General features: G+C 42.1%; 3 protein-coding genes and 1 long non-coding RNA gene across 8 annotated transcripts in view; 1 reads left to right on the top strand and 3 right to left on the bottom strand.

The window, feature by feature from the left end:
• The window catches only part of LOC118418414, a 14480-nt gene extending 12427 nt beyond the window's left edge, over positions 1–2053 (bottom strand). The window contains exons 1-2 of the mRNA XM_035824311.1: positions 1965–2053; positions 369–478 (exon numbers count right to left, since the gene is read on the bottom strand). Coding sequence (XP_035680204.1) covers positions 369–467 — 99 coding nt within the window. The 5' untranslated portion in view covers positions 468–478; positions 1965–2053. The remainder of the gene's footprint in view (positions 1–368; positions 479–1964) is intronic.
• Positions 2054–2525: 472 nt separating this feature from the next.
• LOC118418413 lies at positions 2526–6706 on the bottom strand. 2 transcript variants are annotated; one of them, XM_035824309.1, is made up of 6 exons: positions 6575–6706; positions 5118–5251; positions 4720–4776; positions 4023–4084; positions 3539–3582; positions 2526–2685 (listed from the first exon to the last, which is right to left on the bottom strand). In XM_035824309.1, the coding sequence occupies exons 2-6, from the start codon at positions 5238–5240 to the stop codon at positions 2645–2647; spliced, it is 327 nt and encodes a 108-aa protein (XP_035680202.1). In that variant the 5' UTR covers positions 5241–5251; positions 6575–6706; the 3' UTR covers positions 2526–2644. The 2 variants fall into 2 exon arrangements, with proteins under 2 accessions (XP_035680202.1, XP_035680203.1); XM_035824310.1 differs by having other exon boundaries at positions 5142–5251; positions 6575–6705.
• A 2914-nt stretch (positions 6707–9620) lies between these two features.
• LOC118418411 lies at positions 9621–20670 on the bottom strand. Of its 4 annotated transcripts, none has more exons than XM_035824306.1 (6): positions 20399–20670; positions 12222–12355; positions 11824–11880; positions 11126–11187; positions 10642–10685; positions 9621–9780 (listed from the first exon to the last, which is right to left on the bottom strand). In XM_035824306.1, exons 2-6 carry the CDS (start codon positions 12342–12344, stop codon positions 9740–9742), a joined length of 327 nt encoding a protein of 108 aa, XP_035680199.1. In that variant the 5' UTR covers positions 12345–12355; positions 20399–20670; the 3' UTR covers positions 9621–9739. The 4 variants fall into 4 exon arrangements, with proteins under 4 accessions (XP_035680199.1, XP_035680201.1, XP_035680200.1 ...); XM_035824308.1 differs by having other exon boundaries at positions 12246–12355; positions 20399–20658; XM_035824307.1 differs by lacking the exon at positions 20399–20670 and adding an exon at positions 13982–14108 and having other exon boundaries at positions 12246–12355.
• On the top strand, positions 14765–15784 carry LOC118418415. The gene is made up of 2 exons (XR_004831455.1): positions 14765–15310; positions 15432–15784. It is a non-coding gene; the product is annotated as an uncharacterized LOC118418415 (long non-coding RNA).
• Positions 20671–21080: the final 410 nt, after the last annotated feature.

The raw sequence follows: 21080 nt of genomic DNA on the forward strand, positions 1-21080 counted from the left end.
GGCACGTAGAGAAATGGTGTCAGGATTTTCTTCGGCTTTGGGCCGGCGCACTCCCACCGGTATATATTCCTCTCGCGGCATTTTTCCTTTCCCGGCATATTTTCCTTTCCCGTCGTATTCCAAGATAAAAATCACGAATCGCCAAGGCCCTAGAGACGCCGGTGAAGGAGGCTATCAAAGAACCCCACTGTTACAGGACTTTTCTTCCTGTAAATCCCAACAAAAATATAATAGAATTTTCTGTTTACTTTTATACTTCACCTTTTACCATTCTGCAGGTTTTTCTGTGCTCTGCTAAAGTCTAATGACGTGACGTCATATGAGTGGAGCTATCGTAGCCTTACATCTGCTTTGAGATCAGGACTCACCTCGACAGCCTGTCCCAGCTTCACATCCGGGACATCGAGGTCGAGAGTTGCCATGGCAACGCCAATCAGAAGGGTGACCAGAAGAGCCTTGGGCATCATGATGAGTTGTGCTGAAGATGATGTGATGACAGTTTTTTTTTATTAGCAACATTTTAGACCATTCGTGGTTACAAGAACTTTTCAGTTTCAAATGAGATCCAACATTTTCAAAAAATTCACAGAGAGGCCGATGAAGGAGGCTAACTATTGACTCTATTTGTCCAATTTCTGGCCGACCGACTCCCCTGCCGTGACTCTATTTGTCCAATTTCTACAATTAGACCACAGATCCATGGAGCCGGGTAGAGGATAGGATACGGCTGAGTGGACGACTTAATCGTCAGAACCGGTCTGACTGACTCCTGCCTCCTGTCCAGGCCAGGGTTGCCATGGTGACGGTAGAAGGTAAAAAAGGAAATAGATAAAAAAAAAAACTGCACAAATAGTTGCATGACTGTCTTGTAGAAAATGCCATTCAGGGAAGGTCACACCTCGTTTCGTAGCCTACCGACTTATTCTTCTCTGGCAAAGTTCAACTATTTTTTTTTAAGCAAACAAATGGATTTAGTTGTTGCCTGAGTTCTTTCTTGGGCGTGGTGATGTTGCCTTGACCAGATTCACCCAGTTCCGTGGCGTATCATAAAGCTAAGGGCACAACCCGCCATACGTGCCAAAACGTGGGCAATCTTTTGGGATCCGTAAGTGGTGAGAACCGGCGCCTCCGTACGAACTCGCAGGGAATCTGACGGATTTTCGAGTGCACAGACACGCCGTAGAACTTGTTTTACCTCCAGGCAAAACTGTGTGTGCCATCGGGCTGCGGATTCGCCCCCCGTACGTGCCAGTACTGGCGACGCGCCTGCCATGTACAGCCTGAAGGTTTTCAGAAAAATGTGGCGGACGCGGTCTCCCAAAAAAAACGTATGGACAAATTGCACTTACGGTGGGTTGTGCCCTTAGCTTTAGACTGTAACGTGCCTTTTTAAGGTGTTTATCATAAGGGCCTGTATGGTTTGACATAGTACGATTGCAAACAAAGCCGAAGGGAATGGTCGTGCATGCATCTTAAGAAATCAGTCTTCTGACCGACAATGATGTCTGAGATCCTTGTGGACGGTTGGTCTTTTCGTAGGCCGGCTACTTGGAAATTCTACGGCACTGACATTGTTTAACCTAGTCAACTACCAAGTATCAAGCGCTCAAGACCTGCTCACATATTCAAGTATCAAGACAAACCATGGCCACCCAGTCATTCTAGAGTTATCTTGTTGATGTTGACAAAGGAACAGACAGACACACGGACACCTTCGTGGCGGAGGTAACTACTGTTACTGTACAAGGTACAAAGTATGGTTCATATGTGACAGGGACGGTTTTCAGGTGAAAAATACGCCCAACCCTCTGTTGATCTTAAATATGGCCGATCTTCCATCGATACGCCCGAAGATCGTGGATAATGTGACAAGGGCATTACGACGATCTACGTGATATCGATTGTAGATTGCGATGAAACGTTAAAACAATGAAAGCGAGGAAAATTGTGCTTAACACACCCACCTGTGAACCGTCTGTGGAGCCGGACGCAGACAAAATGACTCAACAGGGCAGGTAAGTGAGATAAATGGTATGAAAAATCCAGTTGAGCCAGTTTAGGCCACAGCAAGTAAATTTTATAGATGACATCAGCGCGCTCATTGATATTTCGCCTGATTTCAGAAAAAACAATATTTTTTTCCTCTTCGAGTATGGTCAGATAGACCAAAGTAGGCAAAAATGCTGTGTCGTTGCCTAATGATAATACTTGTAGAAGTGGCACTAGGGATGTAGCCATGACTATAGGTGCAGAAGTGAAAATTGTTCGATACTTGTAAAAGCATGCATTTGATTTGATTTGATCTGTACACCCGGCCTTCGTGAAATATCATAAGATCCGTTAATTCTGCCACATCACTGAATGATAACGTGACAATAGATGAAATGTGCCAGAAAGCCTACATCGCCCCCCGTCTCTCTTTACCTGAAGAACATTATGATGTACAGCTCTTTCACCTTGTTAAGATTTACCGGGTGAATTTATTGACACATTGTCCAAGCAAAGGATGAAATGTACAAAAAAAATCTCCTGCACGAAATCTTTATTCAAATCAGTAAATGATTTTGTATGATTATGATATATCTTCGTGTCAGGCATAACCAGACCGCCGTGTGCGGACCTCGACTGTTGCCGTGGCTCTGGTCTACTTCTCCCACATGTCCGTCACCTTACAGTGGTCTCCCTCTGGAGTTGGAAGGAGAGGGAATGGTGTCAGCTACGAAGGCTCATCAGTGAAAATCACATTTACTTGAGTAATCACCATGTGTAACGCTGGATCACCTTTATCCGTTAGGTAACCTATGTCCGTCGCTTCTAAAACGGTATTCAAGAATATCAAGTCGACGGATGGAAGTTCAAATTGCAATCATTTCAACATATTTTCACAGGTTGCAATTTGAGACCAGGTCCGTCCAACGAATTGACATCCCTAAAAACCCTGTTAAAACGGTTATAGGTTACCCCGGATACAGGTGAACTAGCGTTACGTGCCAGGCAATGATCATGTGAACGGCCAATTTTGCAAATGAGGCATCGTATGCATTTATTAACACAACAGAACAAGCTAAGAGTAAGACGATCGCAGTGGATGTTTCTCATTAATCATGCAGAGTGAGCTCGGATTTGCATAATTTCCATCATCATCACATGATAATCGTCACCAATGGTAAATGAAATAGCACCGATGAGGATTCATGGTGACAAAGTACTGTGTATAATTGAAATCACAAAAACAGACAAAAAGACAAGAAAAGACAATATCTTAGTTCCATGCCATTATATATCGGTCACAGTTAAAGAATCCTGAAGATTCATTCATCTCCTCTTGACTTATTTTATTTGATCAAAGTTAGCATCTGCATTTCCAAAATCAGAGGACCCAAACTTATGTCACGTCTTCCCGACCACAAGAGCTATGTACCGAAAATCGTGCTCACACACACACACACACACACACACACACACACACACATACACACACACACACACAAACAAACACAAAAACAGTTCTAAATGTCAAAAGTACACAACATCTTACCACAGGTACAGTCGTGGCTAAAATCTTCGCATCGGCCGTCATTACTGCAAGGACAGATGCAAGACAAGTAAATCTTAGAAACTATGACATCATCATAATCTTTTAGCATGATGGGTGAATGGCAAACGGGGCAGGTGATCCACTTCAACTTTTGACCTTAATTGACTTTCACCTTGGAACGGCTAGGTCTTTTGCGTTATGGACAGTAGTTTTGTTTGACATGTTTGTTCCACTAAATGCGGTCCACTTGTCTTGAGCTGTATAGTAATACGCTGGACCTTCTTGGAATTCAACTTTATAAGTTGACTTGGGGTGAAATGAATGAAAAAATAAATGAATTATAAGTGCGTCGATGAAGGTTAGACATTCAGGGGTAATAAGATACGCAAAAAAAGTTACTCAAGCAACTGGATATGATTTTGGCTCCGTATCTATATACATGTTATATATTTGTATATGTCATCAGCTGTCTTTGATTTCTTACCAGAAGGTTACATCTGCTTCGCAATCGCTTTCTTTGCTGCAAGGCAGGCACATTGAAGCCGGCTAAGGAGAGAAAGTTTCAGGGCGTTCAGAACATGTTCGAGGCATTAAACAGTCATTGAAATATTCAACGGTTTTATGTTTTTTTGCACCTCCAGTAAGAGGGTCTGCATGCTCTTTTCCGCAAGGCGTAGCCAAGTTTTATTTCCCGTAACTCGTAGGGAAAGGCATATCATCTACGTAATTCGTAGCGAGGCGACCAAATTTAGCGTAATTGACTTCCTCGATTTAGCGTAATACGTAAGGAAACCTTCTGAATTCAGCGTAAATCGTTGTCGGGACCCCCATGCAGACCCTCAAGTAATGATATCCGTGCGAAAGAAGAAGTAGGTCCAGTTTTTTTTATTTATTCAATTGGAAAAGAAGACGAGTAGGAGGAAGAAACTAAGACAGAAAAACATGTTTCCCGTCCTTCAAGTAATCATGATAAGTATACACTACAGCATTCATACTTTGACACAGGTTAACTTGCGTATATGAAGATCGCTAACAGGAATACAATGGATTTTCTCTCTGCTAAAGTTTAAAAAATAAAACCTCCTTCTGGAGCTTAGTGTTTCACCAGCCTTGTGGAACTATATTTGCGGAATGTTAATTGGATTCTAATGACATCTGTGAGAACTGAACAAGACACTCACCACCGCGGATTTGTCTGTAATGCCATCGCTGATTTCCACCGTCACCTGCCCTCGCTTCTGCAGAAATGATAAACATCCGTTCGTTTTTTTAGAACCTTTCCGGGGTGTGTATATATTTCATGAAATTAGGTGGGTGGGGCTATCATCTATAGGACTGTAACAACTAGAGAGACGAGAAACAGTCATGCCAAATGGGTCAGACCCGTTTGGCATGGTCAGTTTGGCGGCGCTTGAACCCCTGAACACCACTGTCACAGGACTTTTCTTTCTGTAAATCCCAACAAAAATATAATGAAATTTTTTGTTTATTACAAGAATTCACCCTTCTGCAGTTTTTCTGTGCTCTGCTGAAGTCTAAATGACGTGACGTCATATGAGTAGAGCTATCGTAGCCTTACATCTGCTTTGAGATCAGGACTCACCGCGACAGCCTGTTCTAGCTCCACATCCGGGACATCAAGGTCGAGAGTTGCCATGGCAACGCCAATCAGAAGGGCGACCAGAAGAGCCTTGGGCATCATGATGTGTTGTGCTGAAGATGATGTGATGACAGGCATTTTATTGGCGACATTTTTTTTAGACCTTTCGCAGTTACAACTAATTTTCAACAGTGCAAAATGAAGAAGACAAAGGGAAACTTTCCTTCTAACTTAATTGTAGGTAGATTTTTTAATCGATTGGCAAACCTCGGCGTCATGACATACAATAGACCAGACAATTTTTTTGTTCACAAAACAATGTAGGGTACTAAGGCTCCGCGGAATGCTGGGCAAATAGCAGAGATGGGCCACATATCGAGTGAATAGTATGCTAGGGAAGTCGGCCAATAGGCGAACCATGGAACCACGGATCTAGCCTTTACCCGGCTCCGTGGATCGGTGGTGTAATTGTAGAAACTGGACAAATATTGTCAATAGTACGCTAGGGGATTTGACCGGCCAATAGAATCATTATCCTAGCGTACTAGTACTATTGATTCTCTTTGCCCATTTTTTGGCCGGCCGACTCCCCTACCGTACTATTGACTCTATTTGTCCAATTTCTACTATTAGACCACCGATCCGTGGAGCCGGGTAGATGCTAAGATACGGCTGAGTGGACGACTTAATCGTCAGAACCGGTCTGACTGACTCCCGCCTCCTGTCCAGGCCAGGGTTGCCATGGTGACGGTAGAAGGTAAAAAAAGTATTAAAAAAACCTGCACAAAACAAATAGTTGCATAACTGTATGGTTAGATATAGTACGATTGCAAGCAAAGCCGAAGGGAATGGTCGTGCATGGATCTTAAGAAATCAGTCTTCTGACCGACAATGATGTCTGAGATCCTTGTGGGGGGTTGGTCTTTTCGTAGGCCGGCTACTTGGAAATTTCTACGGCACTGACATCGTTTAACCTACTCACATACCAAGTATCAAGAGCTTAAAACCTACTCACATACCAAGTATCAAGCGCGCAAGACCGGCCAAGTATCAAGCGCTCAAGACCTACTCACACACCAAGTATCAAGCGCTCAAGACCTACTTACATCCCAAGTATCAATACAAACCACCCAGTCATTCTAGAGTTATCTTGTTGACAAACGAACAGACAGACACACGGACACCTTCGTGGCGGAGGTAACTACTGTTACTGTACAAGTTACAAATTATGGCTCATATGTGACAGGGACGGTTTTCAGGTGAAAAATACGCCCAACCCTCTGTCGATCTTAAATATGGCCGATCTTCCATCGATACGCCCGAAGATCGTGGATAATGTGACAAGGGCATTACGACGATCTACGTGATATCGATTGTAGATTGCAATGAAACGTTAAAACAATGAAAGCGAGGAAAATTGTGCTTAACACACCCACCTGTGAACCGTCTGTGGAGCCGGACGCAGACAAAATGACTCAACAGGGCAGGCAAGTGAGACAAATGGTATGAAAAATCCAGTTGAGCCAGTTTAGGCCACAGCAAGTAAATTTTATGGATGACATCAGCGCGCGCATTACTTTTTGCCTAATTTGAAAATAAAAAACAAGAGAATCAACATGCCGCAAATATGTCGGAAACGTGAACGTGGTAGTAAATGTGTCCAATCGTATATGAATATCCCGTGATACCCGTGATAATATGACAAATTTTTGTAGGATTTGTTCTAGTTAATTGATTGCCTGTGTTCTATCACATATGAACGAGTATAGTTGCGACAAGCTTTTTTTCTGGGTTTGTTCTAGTAATATAGTAATATTCACCGTGAATATCCAGTATAGTTCCTACATGCGGTGGTATGACAAGCTCAAGATCTGCATTTGTGCTAGTTAGAAAACAGTCTGTGTTCTATTGCATATGAGTATCCAGTGTAATTGCTACCCGCGCTGGTATGACAAGCTCAAGGACAGTTGAATGTTGACAGTCTAAGATGTTCCATCCCTCATGAATACCCAGTTACCCAGTGCAGTAGCTGCCAATGATAGCAGGACAAGCTCTTTCTATAATCGTTCTAGACGTCTAGTTATTTAAGGTGGATACACAACTACAAGGACAGGTAGTGGTGTTGGATATAGAAATAAAAGATCTGTTGCTTGTGATATCATGTTTTTTCACCTCGATTATTGTTTTGTAAGGTTTATGATTTCAAAATTTGAAAATGTGGGAATCCTGCTTTTCCCGCGCTATCTCACTAAATTTGGAGTCTCTGGAGGATGTCGTCCATAACATTTACTTGCTGTGGCCTTACTTAGGCCATGTTGATTTGATTATATGGATGACATCCTCTGGGAACTCCAAAACTGATGCGAGCGAGCGAATAAAAAAAAAGTTGCCTTCAGTATGAAATCAAAGTGGCCAGGAAGGTTGAACATAGGACTAAACGCACATAGTATGATATACCAACAGTTAGGTGTAGGGGCCAGTACATCATACGGGTGCAAAACGTTTTTCTTCTTCTTGGACCAATCCGAAAAAAACAGACCTGAAAAAAAATCAGAGGAACAGGTTTCGCCAATTACAAAATGAACACACTATGTCGGCAGGCATTTGGGGTCTTACCGGGGGCCAAGAAGACAACAAGAGCGAAGTCAAATAGAGTTTATAGTCAATTGTACCAAGTTTCTACAGTCAAAGGCACAGAGACAGCCTTTATTACATGGAGATGGGATTTTAAAATACCAGTGGGAGTCCAATAATCCACCAAACAGATTCCTTTGTAGAAAAATTGACCAATTACCATTGTTTTGAGTATTGCCAGTTCTCAAGTTTCCACAGACAATCGTATCAGGTTCAGGTCCGGACCTGGAAATTATCCTCTGCACCTGAATTTTCTGTGCTGGTACCTCCCTCTATCAACAATAGCTAGATTTTTTTTCTTTCTGTCCTTTCACATCTTACTCTTTGGCTTAAGATTCATTTTGGCATTCTATGGCATTAGTTATCTGTTTTCTGATCATTTTTTTCAATCTACGGAATATTTGTGCTCATCTTACAGCTGCTTTGCACAATTTATTGTGTGGTCGAAAACTTTTTTTTTTGGAAACGGCCGAAATTTGGTGCGAGCGCGGATGTCATCCATATAATCAAATCAACATGGCCTTGTTGTGATGCAAATCGTTCCCCCAGAATGTGTTATATATATTGCTTTTACTTTTACTTTTACGGTTTCTGTACACCTCATAAAAGAAGTTCAAAAAAAATGAAATTTTATTTTAGTCTTTCAGCCACAGTATGTTGCGATCGGCATTTAGGAATCTCATGGAAAGGTATACAGGTGTGGTGGTCCACAGAAAAACAAAGTCAACCTAAATAAGTGACCTGAATACCACTGTAATGGTTAGTCCAATCTTACTGTATCCGGTACCCGAACGGGATTCTGAAAAGCCAGTTTAGGCCACAGCAAGTAAATTTTATCTTCCGCAACATATTTTACCCTGTCCAGAGCCGAAGACAGGGACGCTCGGAGAAATTTTGAAATATGGACCCTTTGAAACGCCATTTCCTGCATTTTCAGGGGTTCTATCTGGCATTAGACTTCATGTGTGTAACGGGTTACGAAGAATTTCTTGGTAACGCTTAACGGTGAATTCAGGACAACAAATAACGATGAACGTTGAATTGAAACGACCAATAACGCTTCACGAAGAATATACCGATAACGATTAACGGTGAATTAAAATGGCTCGTAACGCTTAACGGAAAAAGGCATGCAGACCCTCACTAAAGGTTAACAAAAATGGAAATGGAGGGAGGAAAGGCGCTGAAAACGCACACCTGTGAACCTGTTCTCGACACGAACGAACCTTAGGTCACCCTGCAGCCAGCATGTTTCGGCAGGGTAGGTAAAGTGGGACAAGGGATTTTAAAGACCCCGTTCAGCCAGTTTGGCCATTTAATTGTGAGGCAAATTGGTTCGTCAGGTTCATCTAATGATTCCATAAGGCAAGCATGTGTGGCGTTTGTTTTAGTGATAACGTTACATGGACGTTATATAAGAACGCGTGCAGAAGTGGGCATTACGCATCATCCTTGGAAGGGCCTACACAGACTATACAGCCTATACAGCACTCGGTGTATGTGGTCTAGGAAGACTTGGCAGCAGAAGAGCTAACACGTTTGTCAGGTTTGCAAACAGAATGGCAGCGTCCGAAAGAACTGCTGAGTTAGTACCAGGGGACTAACACACGAACAGTCACTTCGTGAAATATCATCAGATCTTCGTGAAATATCATAAGATCCGTTAATTCTGCCACATCACTGAATGATAACGTGACAATAGATGAAATGTGCCAGAAAGCCAACATCGCCCCCGTCTCTCTTTATCTGCAGAACGATTATGAGATACAGCTCTTTCACCTTGTTAAGATTTACCGGGTGAATTTATTGACACATTGTCCAAGCAAAGGATCAAATGTACAAAAAAAATCTCCTGCACGAAATCTTTATTCAAATCAGTAAATGATTTTGTATGATTATGATATATCTTCGTGCCAGGCATAACCAGACCGCCGTGTGCGGACCTCGACTGTTGCCGCGGCTCTGGTCTACTTCTCCCACATGTCCGTCACCTTACAGTGGTCTCCCTCTGGAGTTGGAAGGAGAGGGAATGGTGTCAGCTACGAAGGCTCATCAGCGAAAATCACGTTTACTTGAGTAATCACCATGTGTAACGCTGGTTCACCTTTATCCGTTAGGTAACCTATGTCCGTCGCTTCTAAAACGGTATTCAAGGATATCAAGTCGACGGATGGAAGTTCAAATTGCAATCATTTCAACATATTTTCACAGGTTGCAATTTGAGACCAGGTCCGTCCAACGACTTGACATCCCTAAAAACCCTGTTAAAACGGTTATAGGTTACCCCGGATACAGGTGAACTAGCGTTACGTGCCAGGCAATGATCATGTGAACGGCCAATTTTGCAAATGAGGCATCGTGTGCATTTATTAACACAACAAAACAAGCTAAGACGATCGCAGTGGATGTTTCTCATTAATCATGCAGAGTGAGCTCGGATTTGCATAATTTCCATCATCATCATATGATGATCGTCACCAATGGTAAATAAAATAGCACCGATGAGGATTCATGGTGACAAAGTACTGTGTATAATTGAAATCACAAAAACAGACAAAAAGACAAGAAAAGACAATATCTTAGTTGCATGCCATTATATATCGGTCACAGTTAAAGAATCCTGAAGATTCATTCATCTCCTCTTGACTTATTTTATTTGATCAAAGTTAGCATCTGCATTTCCAAAATCAGAGGACCCAAACTTATGTCACGTCTTCCCGACCACAAGAGCTATGTACCGAAAATCGTGCTCTCACACACACACACACACACACACACACACACACACATACACACACACACATACACACACACACACACAAACAAACACAAAAACAGTTCTAAATGTCAAAAGTACGCAACATCTTACCACAGGTACAGTCGTGGCTAAAATCTTCGCATCGGCCGTCATTACTGCAAGGACAGATGCAAGACAAATAAATCTTAGAAACTATGACATCATCATAATCTTTTAGCATGATGGGTGAATGGCAAACGGGGCAGGTGATCCACTTCAACTTTTGACCTTAATTGACTTTCACCTTGGAACGGCTAGGTCTTTTGCGTTATGGACAGTAGTTTTGTTTGACATGTTTGTTCCACTAAATGCGGTCCACTTGTCTTGTGCTGTATAGTAATACGCTGGACCTTCTTGGAATTCAACTTTATAAGTTGACTTGGGGTGAAATGAATGAAAAAATAAATGAATTATAAGTGCGTCGATGAAGGTTAGACATTCAGGGGTAATAAGATACGCAAAAAAAGTTACTCAAGCAACTGGATATGATTTTGGCTCCGTATCTATATACATGTTATATATTTGTATATGTCATCAGCTGTCTTTGATTTCTTACCAGAAGGTTACATCTGCTTCGCAATCGCTTTCTTTGCTGCAAGGCAGGCACATTGAAGCCGGCTAAGGAGAGAAAGTTTCAGGGCGTTCAGAACATGTTCGAGGCATTAAACAGTCATTGAAATATTCAACGGTTTTATGTTTTTTTGCACCTCCAGTAAGAGGGTCTGCATGCTCTTTTCCGCAAGGCGTAGCCAAGTTTTATTTCCCGTAACTCGTAGGGAAAGGCATATCATCTACGTAATTCGTAGCGAGGCGACCAAATTTAGCGTAATTGACTTCCTCGATTTAGCGTAATACGTAAGGAAACCTTCTGAATTCAGCGTAAATCGTTGTCGGGACCCCCATGCAGACCCTCAAGTAATGATATCCGTGCGAAAGAAGAAGTAGGTCCAGTTTTTATTTATTTATTCAATTGGAGAAGAAGACGAGTAGGAGGAAGAAACTAAGACAGAAAAACATGTTTCCCGTCCTTCAAGTAATCATGATAAGTATACACTACAGCATTCATACTTTGACACAGGTTAACTTGCGTATATGAAGATCGCTAACAGGAATACAATGGATTTTCTCTCTGCTAAAGTTTAAAAAATAAAACCTCCTTCTGGAGCTTAGTGTTTCACCAGCCTTGTGGAACTATATTTGCGGAATGTTAATTGGATTCTAATGACATCTGTGAGAACTGAACAAGACACTCACCACCGCGGATTTGTCTGTAATGCCATCGCTGATTTCCACCGTCACCTGCCCTCGCTTCTGCAGAAATGATAAACATCCGTTCGTTTTTTTAGAACCTTTCCGGGGTGTGTATATATTTCATGAAATTAGGTGGGTGGGGCTATCATCTATAGGACTGTAACAACTAGAGAGACGAGAAACAGTCATGCCAAATGGGTCAGACCCGTTTGGCATGGTCAGTTTGGCGGCGCTTGAACCCCTGAACACCACTGTCACAGGACTTTTCTTTCTGTAAATCCCAACAAAAATATAATGAAATTTTTTGTTTATTACAAGAATTCACCCTTCTGCAGTTTTTCTGTGCTCTGCTGAAGTCTAAATGACGTGACGTCATATGAGTAGAGCTATCGTAGCCTTACATCTGCTTTGAGATCAGGACTCACCGCGACAGCCTGTTCTAGCTCCACATCCGGGACATCAAGGTCGAGAGTTGCCATGGCAACGCCAATCAGAAGGGCGACCAGGAGAGCCTTGGGCATCATGATGTGTTGTGCTGAAGATGATGTGATGACAGGCATTTTATTGGCGACATTTTTTTAGACCTTTCGCAGTTACAACTAATTTTCAACAGTGCAAAATGAAGAAGACAAAGGGAAACTTTCCTTCTAACTTAATTGTAGGTAGATTTTTTAATCGATTGGCAAACCTCGGCGTCATGACATACAATAGACCAGACAATTTTTTTGTTCACAAAACAATGTAGGGTACTAAGGCTCCGCGGAATGCTGGGCAAATAGCAGAGATGGGCCACATATCGAGTGAATAGTATGCTAGGGAAGTCGGCCAATAGGCGAACCATGGAACCACGGATCTAGCCTTTACCCGGCTCCGTGGATCGGTGGTGTAATTGTAGAAACTGGACAAATATTGTCAATAGTACGCTAGGGGATTTGACCGGCCAATAGAATCATTATCCTGGCGTACTAGTACTATTGATTCTCTTTGCCCATTTTTTGGCCGGCCGACTCCCCTACCGTACTATTGACTCTATTTGTCCAATTTCTACTATTAGACCACCGATCCACGGAGCCGGGTAGATGCTAGGATACGGCTGAGTGGACGACTTAATCGTCAGAACCGGTCTGACTGACTCCCGCCTCCTGTCCAGGCCAGGGTTGCCATGGTGACGGTAGAAGGTAAAAAAGGAAATAGATAAAAAAAAACTGCACAAATAGTTGCATGACTGTCTTGTAGAAAATGCCATTCAGGGAAGGTCATACCTCGTCTCGTAGCCTACCGACTAAAGCTAAGGGTACGTGCAAATACGTGGACAATCTTTTGGGATCCGTAAGTGGTGAGTACCGCCTCCGTACGAACTCGCAGGGAATCTGACGGATTTTGGAGCGCCGTAGAACTTTTTTACCTCCAGACCAAACTGTGTGTGCCATCGGGCTACGGATTCGCCCCCCGTACGTGCCAGTACTAGCGACGCGCCTGCCATGTACAGCCTGACGGTTTTCAAAAAGACGTACGGACAAATTGCACTTACAGCGGGTTGTGCCCTTAGCTTTAGACTTTAACGTGCCTTTTTAACGTGTTTATCATAAGGGCCTGTATGGTTAGATTTAGTACGATTGCAAACAAAGCCGAAGGGAATGGTCGTGCATGCATCTTAAGAAATCAGTCTTCTGACCGACAATGATGTCTGAGATCCTTGTGGGCGGTTGGTCTTTTCGTAGGCCGGCTACTTGGAAATTCTACGACACTGACATCGTTTAACCTACTCACATGCCAAGTATCAAGAGCTGAAAACCTACTCACATACCAAGTATCAAGCGCTCAAGACCTACTTACATCCCAAGTATCAAGACAAACCACCCAGTCATTCTAGAGTTATCTTGTTGACAAACGAACAGGAAGACACACGGACACCTTCGTGGCGGAGATAACTACTGTTACTGTACAAGGTACAAAGTATGGTTCATATTTGACAGGGACGGTTTTCAGGTGAAAAAAAGCCCAACCCTCTGTCAATCTTAAATATGGCCGATCTTCCATCGATACGCCCGAAGATCGTGGATAATGTGACAAGGGTATTACGCGACGATCTACGTGATGGCAGATTGCACTGAAACGTTAAAACAATGGAAGTGAGGAAAATTGTGCTTAACACACCCACCTGTGAACCGTCTGTGGAGCCGGACGCAGACAAAATGACTCAACAGGGCAGGCAAGTGAGACAAATGGTATGAAAAATCCAGTTGAGCCAGTTTAGGCCACAGCAAGTAAATTTTATGGATGACATCAGCGCGCGCATTACTTTTCGCCTAATTTGAAAATAAAAAACAAGAGAATCAACATGCCGCAAATATGTCGGAAACGTGAACGTGGTAGTAAATGTGTCCAATCGTATATGAATATCCCGTGATACCCGTGATAATATGACAATTTTTTGTAGGATTTGTTCTAGTTAATTGATTGCCTGTGTTCTATCACATATGAACCAGTATAGTTGCGTCAAGCTTTTTTCTGGATTTGTTCTAGTAATTGACAGACTGTGTTCTATCACCGTGAATATCCAGTATAGTTGCTACATGCGGTGGTATGACAAGCTCAAGATCTGCATTTGTGCTAGTTAGAAAACAGTCTGTGTTCTATTGCATATGAGTATCCAGTATAATTGCTACCCGCGCTGGTATGACAAGCTCAAGGACAGTTGAATGTTGACAGTCTAAGATGTTCCAGCCCTCATGAATACCCAGTTACCCAGTGCAGTAGCTGCCAATGATAGCAGGACAAGCTCTTTCTATAATCGTTCTAGACGTCTAGTTATTTAAGGTGGATACACAACTACAAGGACAGGTAGTGGTGTTGGATATAGAAATAAAAGATCTGTTGCTTGTGATATCATGTTTTTTTCACCTCGATTATTGTTTTGTAAGGTTTATGATTTCAAAATTTGAAAATGTGGGAATCCTGCTTTTCCCGCGCTATCTCACTAAATTTGCAGTCTCTGGAGGATGTCATCCATAATATTTACTTGCTGTGGCCTTACTTATTGTGATGCAAATCGTTCCCCCAGAATGCGTTATATATATTGCAATTACTCAGTTACGGTTTCTGCACACCTCATAAAAGAAATTCAAGAAAAATGAAATTTTATTTCAATCTTTCAGCCACAGTATGTTCCGATCGGCATTTAGGAATCTCATGGAAAGGTAAAGAGGTGTGGTGGTCCACAGAAAAACAAAGTCGACCTAAATAAGTGACCTGAATACCACTGTAATGGTTAATGATAATTATTTGCGTTTGAGGAACTAACTTCGTTACCGTGACGAATTAGCAAATAATTGAGTTTCTGCAGTAACGCAGGTGTATCACAGGTGTGAAATCACGCACACAGGGCGTGATTCACAGGTGTATGGTAAGTACTTATAGTGCTACAGGAGTAGTCTGTTCATTCGACGCTTGTCACGACACCCAGGAAGCAACAAGATCGTTGTTTAAGGTAATGAAATGTTTGTTAGTGTAGCAAGTTTCTGCCTTTGGCGAAAGTGACTGATACTTGGTGTTTTGTATTTAACAGTCCAATATAATCACTTCTTTGAACTATGTTTTGTGTGTTTCAGGACATGGAGTGATTCTTTTCAGAAAGAAACCCCAGAGAAGATTGGTTGTTTGCGCTAAGGCTCTGGTGCACGTCCCCCATTTTTTTGGCCTTCGTGCTTTCGGGAGGTTTTTTTAGGGGTTGCGTGGCTGGCAAACAACGTATGCAGCTATTTATGCTGTGCTTTACTGTTTGGCTTACTCGATTACGAAAAATCGTGATGTTTGGTATATGTTTGGAATTGGTTTGATGATCGTGTTTGGAATCTGATGTTTCGGTGTTCTATTGCATTTTCGAACTGCCGTTCTCGTTACGATTGTACCTTTGGCAAATAAAAGTCTTCCTGCGGTGTCCACGCACTCGCGCCCATCCTAACACTTGTGTTGGTGTTTTTCTGTGTGTGTGAAGAGTATGAATGCATCGTGAGGGAGTACTGTGTAGGGGTGATGCAGAAAGTCCAATTTTACTTTATAGATGACATCAGCGCGCTCATTGATATTTCGCCTGATTTCAGAAAAAAAACAAGATTTTTTTTCCTCTTCGAGTATGGTCAGATAGACCAAAGTAGGCAAAAATGCTGTATCGTTGCCTAATGATAATACTTGTAGAAGTGGCACTAGGGATGTAGCCATGACTATAGTTGCAGAAGTGAAACTTGTTGAATAGTTGTAAAAGTGCCACCAATATGGAAGGCATGAATGTAGTTACCAGCTTGGCAAGTGATACCAGTCTACTGCAATAGTGTCACTTTTACTACACTAGTTCACCTCTTTAATACAGGAATGAATGTCTTGTTAGTTGTGATGCCACGTTTTGTCACTTCAAATCTTGATTAGACGTTTATGGTGTCTATTTTGAAAATTTAGCCATCTTGTTTTTTTCGTGCTATATCATTATCTTTGCACTCTGCATAGGATGTCATCCATAAAACTTACTTGCTGTGACCTTAGTCAAACTTGTACCAGTGGCTGTCTCTCTTCATAGGTATGGGGCAAGTTCCATTGTATGGGGTCGCTGTTTCGGTTATCGAAGAGTCCGCTTAGCGGTTACCCCATGGGCCAGGCGAAGCTTCATTTACTTTCTAGCCTTGTAGAAAAGTAACGAAGTAAATGTTAGTACTCAAAATACTTTCTACCTTGTCGCCACGGGTTTTACTATGAAATTCAAGTGATGAAAGTAATCGAATGGGGTCGCTTTGCGGTTACCGAAGGGTCCGCTTAGCGGTTACCCAAAGAGAACCTTTTTTCGCTTTCGAGCCTTGTAGAAAAGTAACGAAGTAATTTTTAGTACTCAAAATACTTTCTGCCTTTTCGCCACGGGTTTTACTATGAAATTCAAGTGATGAAAGTAACGCACATATTGTTTAAGATTCTGGAAAATCCATCGTATGGGGTCGCTTTGTGGTTACCGAAGGGTCCGCTTAGCGGTTACCCCATGGGCCGGGCGAAGCTTCATTCACTTTCGAGCCTTGTAGAAAAGTAACGAAGTAATTTTTAGTACTCAAAATACTTTCTACCTTTTCGCTACGGGTTTTACTATGAAATTCAAGTGATGAAAGTAACGCACATTTTGTTTAAGATTCTGGAAGTCCCACCATATGGGGTCGCTGTTGCGGTTACCGAAGGGTCCGCTTAGCAGTTACCCAGGCGAACCTTCATTCGCTTTCGAGCCTTGTAGAAAAGTAACAAGGTAAGTTTTAGTACTCAAAATACTTTCTGCCTTTTCGCCACGGGTTTTACTATGAAATTCAAGTGATGAAAGTAACGCACATTTTGTTTAAGATTCTGGAAGTTCCACCATATGGGTTCAATTTTCGGTTATCGAAGGGTCCGCTTAGCGGTTACCCAGGCGAACCTTTATTCGCTTTCGAGCCTTGTAGAAAAGTAACAAAGTAAGTTTTAGTACTCAAAATACTTTCTGCCTTTTCGCCACGGGTTTTACTATGAAATTCAAGTGATGAAAGTAACGCACATTTTGTTTAAGATTCTGGAAGTTCCATCGTATGGGGTCGCTTTGCGGTTACCGAAGGGTTCGCTTAGCGGTTACCCCAGGCGAACCTTCATTCGCTTCGAGCCTTGTAGAAAAGTAACGAAGTAATTTTTAGTACTCAAATTGCTTTCTGCCTTCTTGCCACGGATTTTACTATGAAATTGAAGTGATGAAAGTAACGCACATTTTGTTTAAGATTCTGGAAGTTCCATCGTATGGGGTCGCTTTGCGGTTATCGAAGGGTTCGCTTAGCGGTTACCCGAGGCGAACCTTCATTCGCTTTCGAGCCTTGTAGAAAAGTAACGAAGTAATTTTTAGTACTCAAATTGCTTGCTGCCTTCGCCACGGGTTTTACTGGAAGTTCCATCGTATGGGGTCGCTTTGCCGTTATCGAAGGGTCCGCTTAGCGGTTACCCAAAGCGAACCTTCATTCGCTTTCCAGCCTTGTAGAAAAGTAACGAAGTAATTTTTAGTACTCAAATTGCTGTCTGCCTTTTCGCCACGGATTTTACTATGAAATTGAAGTGATGAAAGTAACGCACATTTTGTTTAAGATTCTGGAAGTTCCACCATATGGGGTCGCTGTTTCGGTTGCCGAAGGTTCCGCTTAGCGGTTACCCCAGGCGACCCTTTATTCACTTTCGAGCCTTGTAGAAAAGTAACGAAGTAATTTTTAGTACTCAAAATACTTTCTACCTTTTCACCACGGGTTTTACTATGAAATTCAAGTGATGAAAGTAACGCACATTTTAAGATTCTGGAAGTTCCATCGAATGGGGTCGATTTGCGGTTACCGAAGGGTCCGTTTAGCGGTTACCCAAAGCGAACCTTTTTTCGCTTTCGAGCCTTGTAGAAAAGTAACGAAGTAATTTTTAGTACTCAAAATACTTTCTACCTTTTCGCAACGGGGTTTACTATGAAATTCAAGTGATGAAAGTAACGCACATTTTGTTTAAGATTCTGGAAGTTCCACCATATGGGGTCGCTGTTTCGGTTGCCGAAGGTTCCGCTTAGCGGTTACCCAGGCGAACCTTTATTCGCTTTCGAGCCTTGTAGAAAAGTAACGAAGTAATTTTTAGTACTCAAATTGCTTTCTGCCTTCTTGCCACGGGTTTTACTATGAAATTGAAGTGATGAAAGTAACACACATTTTGTTTAAGATTCTGGAAGTTCCACTATATGGGGTCGCTTTTCGGTTATCGAAGGGTCCGCTTAGTGGTTACCCAGGCGAACCTTTATTCACTTTTGAGCCTTGTAGAAAAGTAACGAAGTAATTTTTAGTACTCAAAATACTTTCTACCTTTTCGCCACGGGCTTTACTTTGAAATTCAAGTGATGAAAGTAACACACATTTTGTTTAAGATTCTGGAAGCTCCACCATATGGGGTCACTTTGCGGTTATCGAAGGTTCCGCTTAGCGGTTACCCCAGGTGAACCTTTATTCCCTTTGGTGCCTTGTAGAAAAGTAACGAAGTAATTTTTAGTACTTTCTACCTTTTCGCCACGGGTTTTACTATGAAATTCAAGTGATGAAAGTAACGCACATTTTGTTTAAGATTCTGGAAGTTCCATTGTATGGGGTCGCTGTTTCGGTTATCTAAGGGTCCGCTTAGCGGTTACCCCAGGCGAACCTTCATTCGCTTTCGAGCCTTGTGGAAAAGTAACGAAGTAATTTTTAGTACTCAAATTGCTTTCTGCCTTTTCGCCACGGGTTTTACTATGAAATTCAAGTGATGAAAGTAACGCACATTTTGTTTAAGATTCTGGAAGTTCCATCGAATGGAATCGTTTTGCGGTTATCGAAGGGTCCGATTAGCGGTTACCCCAGGCAAACCTTCATTCACTTTCGAGCCTTGTAGAAAAGTAACGGAGTAATTTTTAGTACTCAAAATACTTTCTACCTTTTCGCCACGGGTTTTACTATGAAATTGAAGTGATGAAAGTAACGCACATTTTGTTTAAGATTCTGAAAGTTCCATCGTATGCGGTCGTTTTGCGGTTATCGAAGGGTCCGCTTAGCGGTTACCCCAGGCGAACCTTCATTCGCTTTTGAGCCTTGTAGAAAAGTAACGAAATAATTTTTAGTACTCAAATTGCTTTCTGCCTTCTCGCCACGGGTTTTACTATGAAATTCAAGTGATGAAAGTAACGCACATATTGTTTAAGATTCTGGAAGTTCCATCGTATGGGCTCACTTTGCGGTTCCTGAAGGGCTATATCCCAGGCGAACCTTCATTCGCGGTCCTTGTTTGTAAAACTGATTGGCATGACTATAAAATCCCTCCATTTGGAAGATTGTGAGGTCGGACTTAATATTTGTTTTGGCCTCCTAAAGATCTGGCTGGATTATTGGACTGAACTTGAAAATGTTTGTCTAGGCAACATACATCATGTAATATGTTTTATGTTATACCTGCGCCGCGATAACGTTCGATACGTTACATGTGTTCCGGACCGTGTGATAAAAAGCCGTACCACACAGGCTTCGAAGTTGTATCACATAGGGTTCCATCGAATAATTCCAACATACACTGCGCGCTACTGTTAAATATAGATTTCTAAATACATATAATAGATAGCTAACGTGTGTGTTATTATCAGCGTTAAGGTACTCAGGAGTGGTCGCTGATGAGTTTTGGGGGGTGTTTTTGGTGTTTCAAACATACCATTTTAATTAATGTATGGACATGTATGGACGTTGTTTTCGGTTGTACGCCATCGATTAAAGATAATCTATGCAAATTAGTATGACTTCATGATGACGTACGCGATTAAGAATGATAAGGCCGCGCTCATTTTAAGACAAAAATGCTAAAAGACGTTTCCCTTGGCTGATACGATGATCATTAATGAAACTTCACAAAAATGTACATAATAGCGACTTAAACTGAATAGCTACGTGTATTTTTATCATATTTTGAAATGCTGATTTTTTTCTTCTGAATTTACGCAGATAATTTCATTATTGTTTAACCAAATTACAACGAGGAAGACACCCACCTCAGACATTTGTGTAGCACCTAGCGGCCAGCCGTGCCCTCAGCCCACACGATTCTTGTTCAAGTGACGAAAATAATCCTGGTCAAGGTACCACGTGCCCGAATTCAATAAAGGAAACCCAGATATATCCTAAAAGTCCACAACAGGTTCTGCCTTCCTCAACTGCAAGTTGTATCCAATTTTGAAGCTATAAATGAGCAAATTAATGCGATTCTCAAAACAACGCAACGTCGGTGTGTTTTGATCGTCGACCATCTTGGAAATTTCCAAGTCTCGTACCCAGGACACTGCGTGATAATCTAAGCTGGACAAGAGAGGAGAGAATAGCTCAGACCAGGGTTCCAATTCCTTCAACTTCTATATCACCCGCTTCGTTAGCAAGCAGAAAATGACATTAACATGTTTCAGAAATGGTTGTGGAATGATACGGCCTTTTTAGGGACTGTACGATATTTATCGGGGGGGAGGGCTGGTGCGTTAGGGGGGGAGGGCCATGTTAATTTTTTTTTGAGATAGGGGGGAGGGCCATGTTAATTTTTTTGAAAGAATAGTTCATACTTTTCATATCTTGACATGGCCCTAAAACTGATAAAATAAGCCTTCTGAATAGCCTAAATGCAAGAGCTTCCGGGGGGCTTCGCCCCCCTAAGTCCCCCCAAAAGTGGCACTGTCCTGGACCAGC

The sequence above is a fragment of the Branchiostoma floridae genome, chromosome 6, assembly GCF_000003815.2.
Source record: "Branchiostoma floridae strain S238N-H82 chromosome 6, Bfl_VNyyK, whole genome shotgun sequence".
In the NCBI taxonomy this organism is placed as follows: Eukaryota; Metazoa; Chordata; class Leptocardii; order Amphioxiformes; family Branchiostomatidae; genus Branchiostoma; species Branchiostoma floridae.

Excerpts from the sequence above, each read along its gene's own strand:
- LOC118418413 (XM_035824309.1), bottom strand. The coding sequence starts at position 5,240 with ATGATGCCCAAGGCTCTTCTGGTCGCCCTTCTGATTGGCGTTGCCATG. Across the intron at positions 4,777-5,117 it reads GTCCTGATCTCAAAGCAGAT|AAGCGAGGGCAGGTGACGGT; the intron begins GTAAGGCTACGA and ends TCATTTCTGCAG. Across the intron at positions 2,686-3,538 it reads TAGCCACGACTGTACCTGTG|AGGGAGACCACTGTAAGGTG; the intron begins GTAAGATGTTGT and ends TTCCAACTCCAG.
- LOC118418411 (XM_035824306.1), bottom strand. The coding sequence starts at position 12,344 with ATGATGCCCAAGGCTCTCCTGGTCGCCCTTCTGATTGGCGTTGCCATG. Across the intron at positions 11,188-11,823 it reads TTACAGACAAATCCGCGGTG|CCGGCTTCAATGTGCCTGCC; the intron begins GTGAGTGTCTTG and ends TTCTCTCCTTAG. Across the intron at positions 9,781-10,641 it reads TAGCCACGACTGTACCTGTG|AGGGAGACCACTGTAAGGTG; the intron begins GTAAGATGTTGC and ends TTCCAACTCCAG.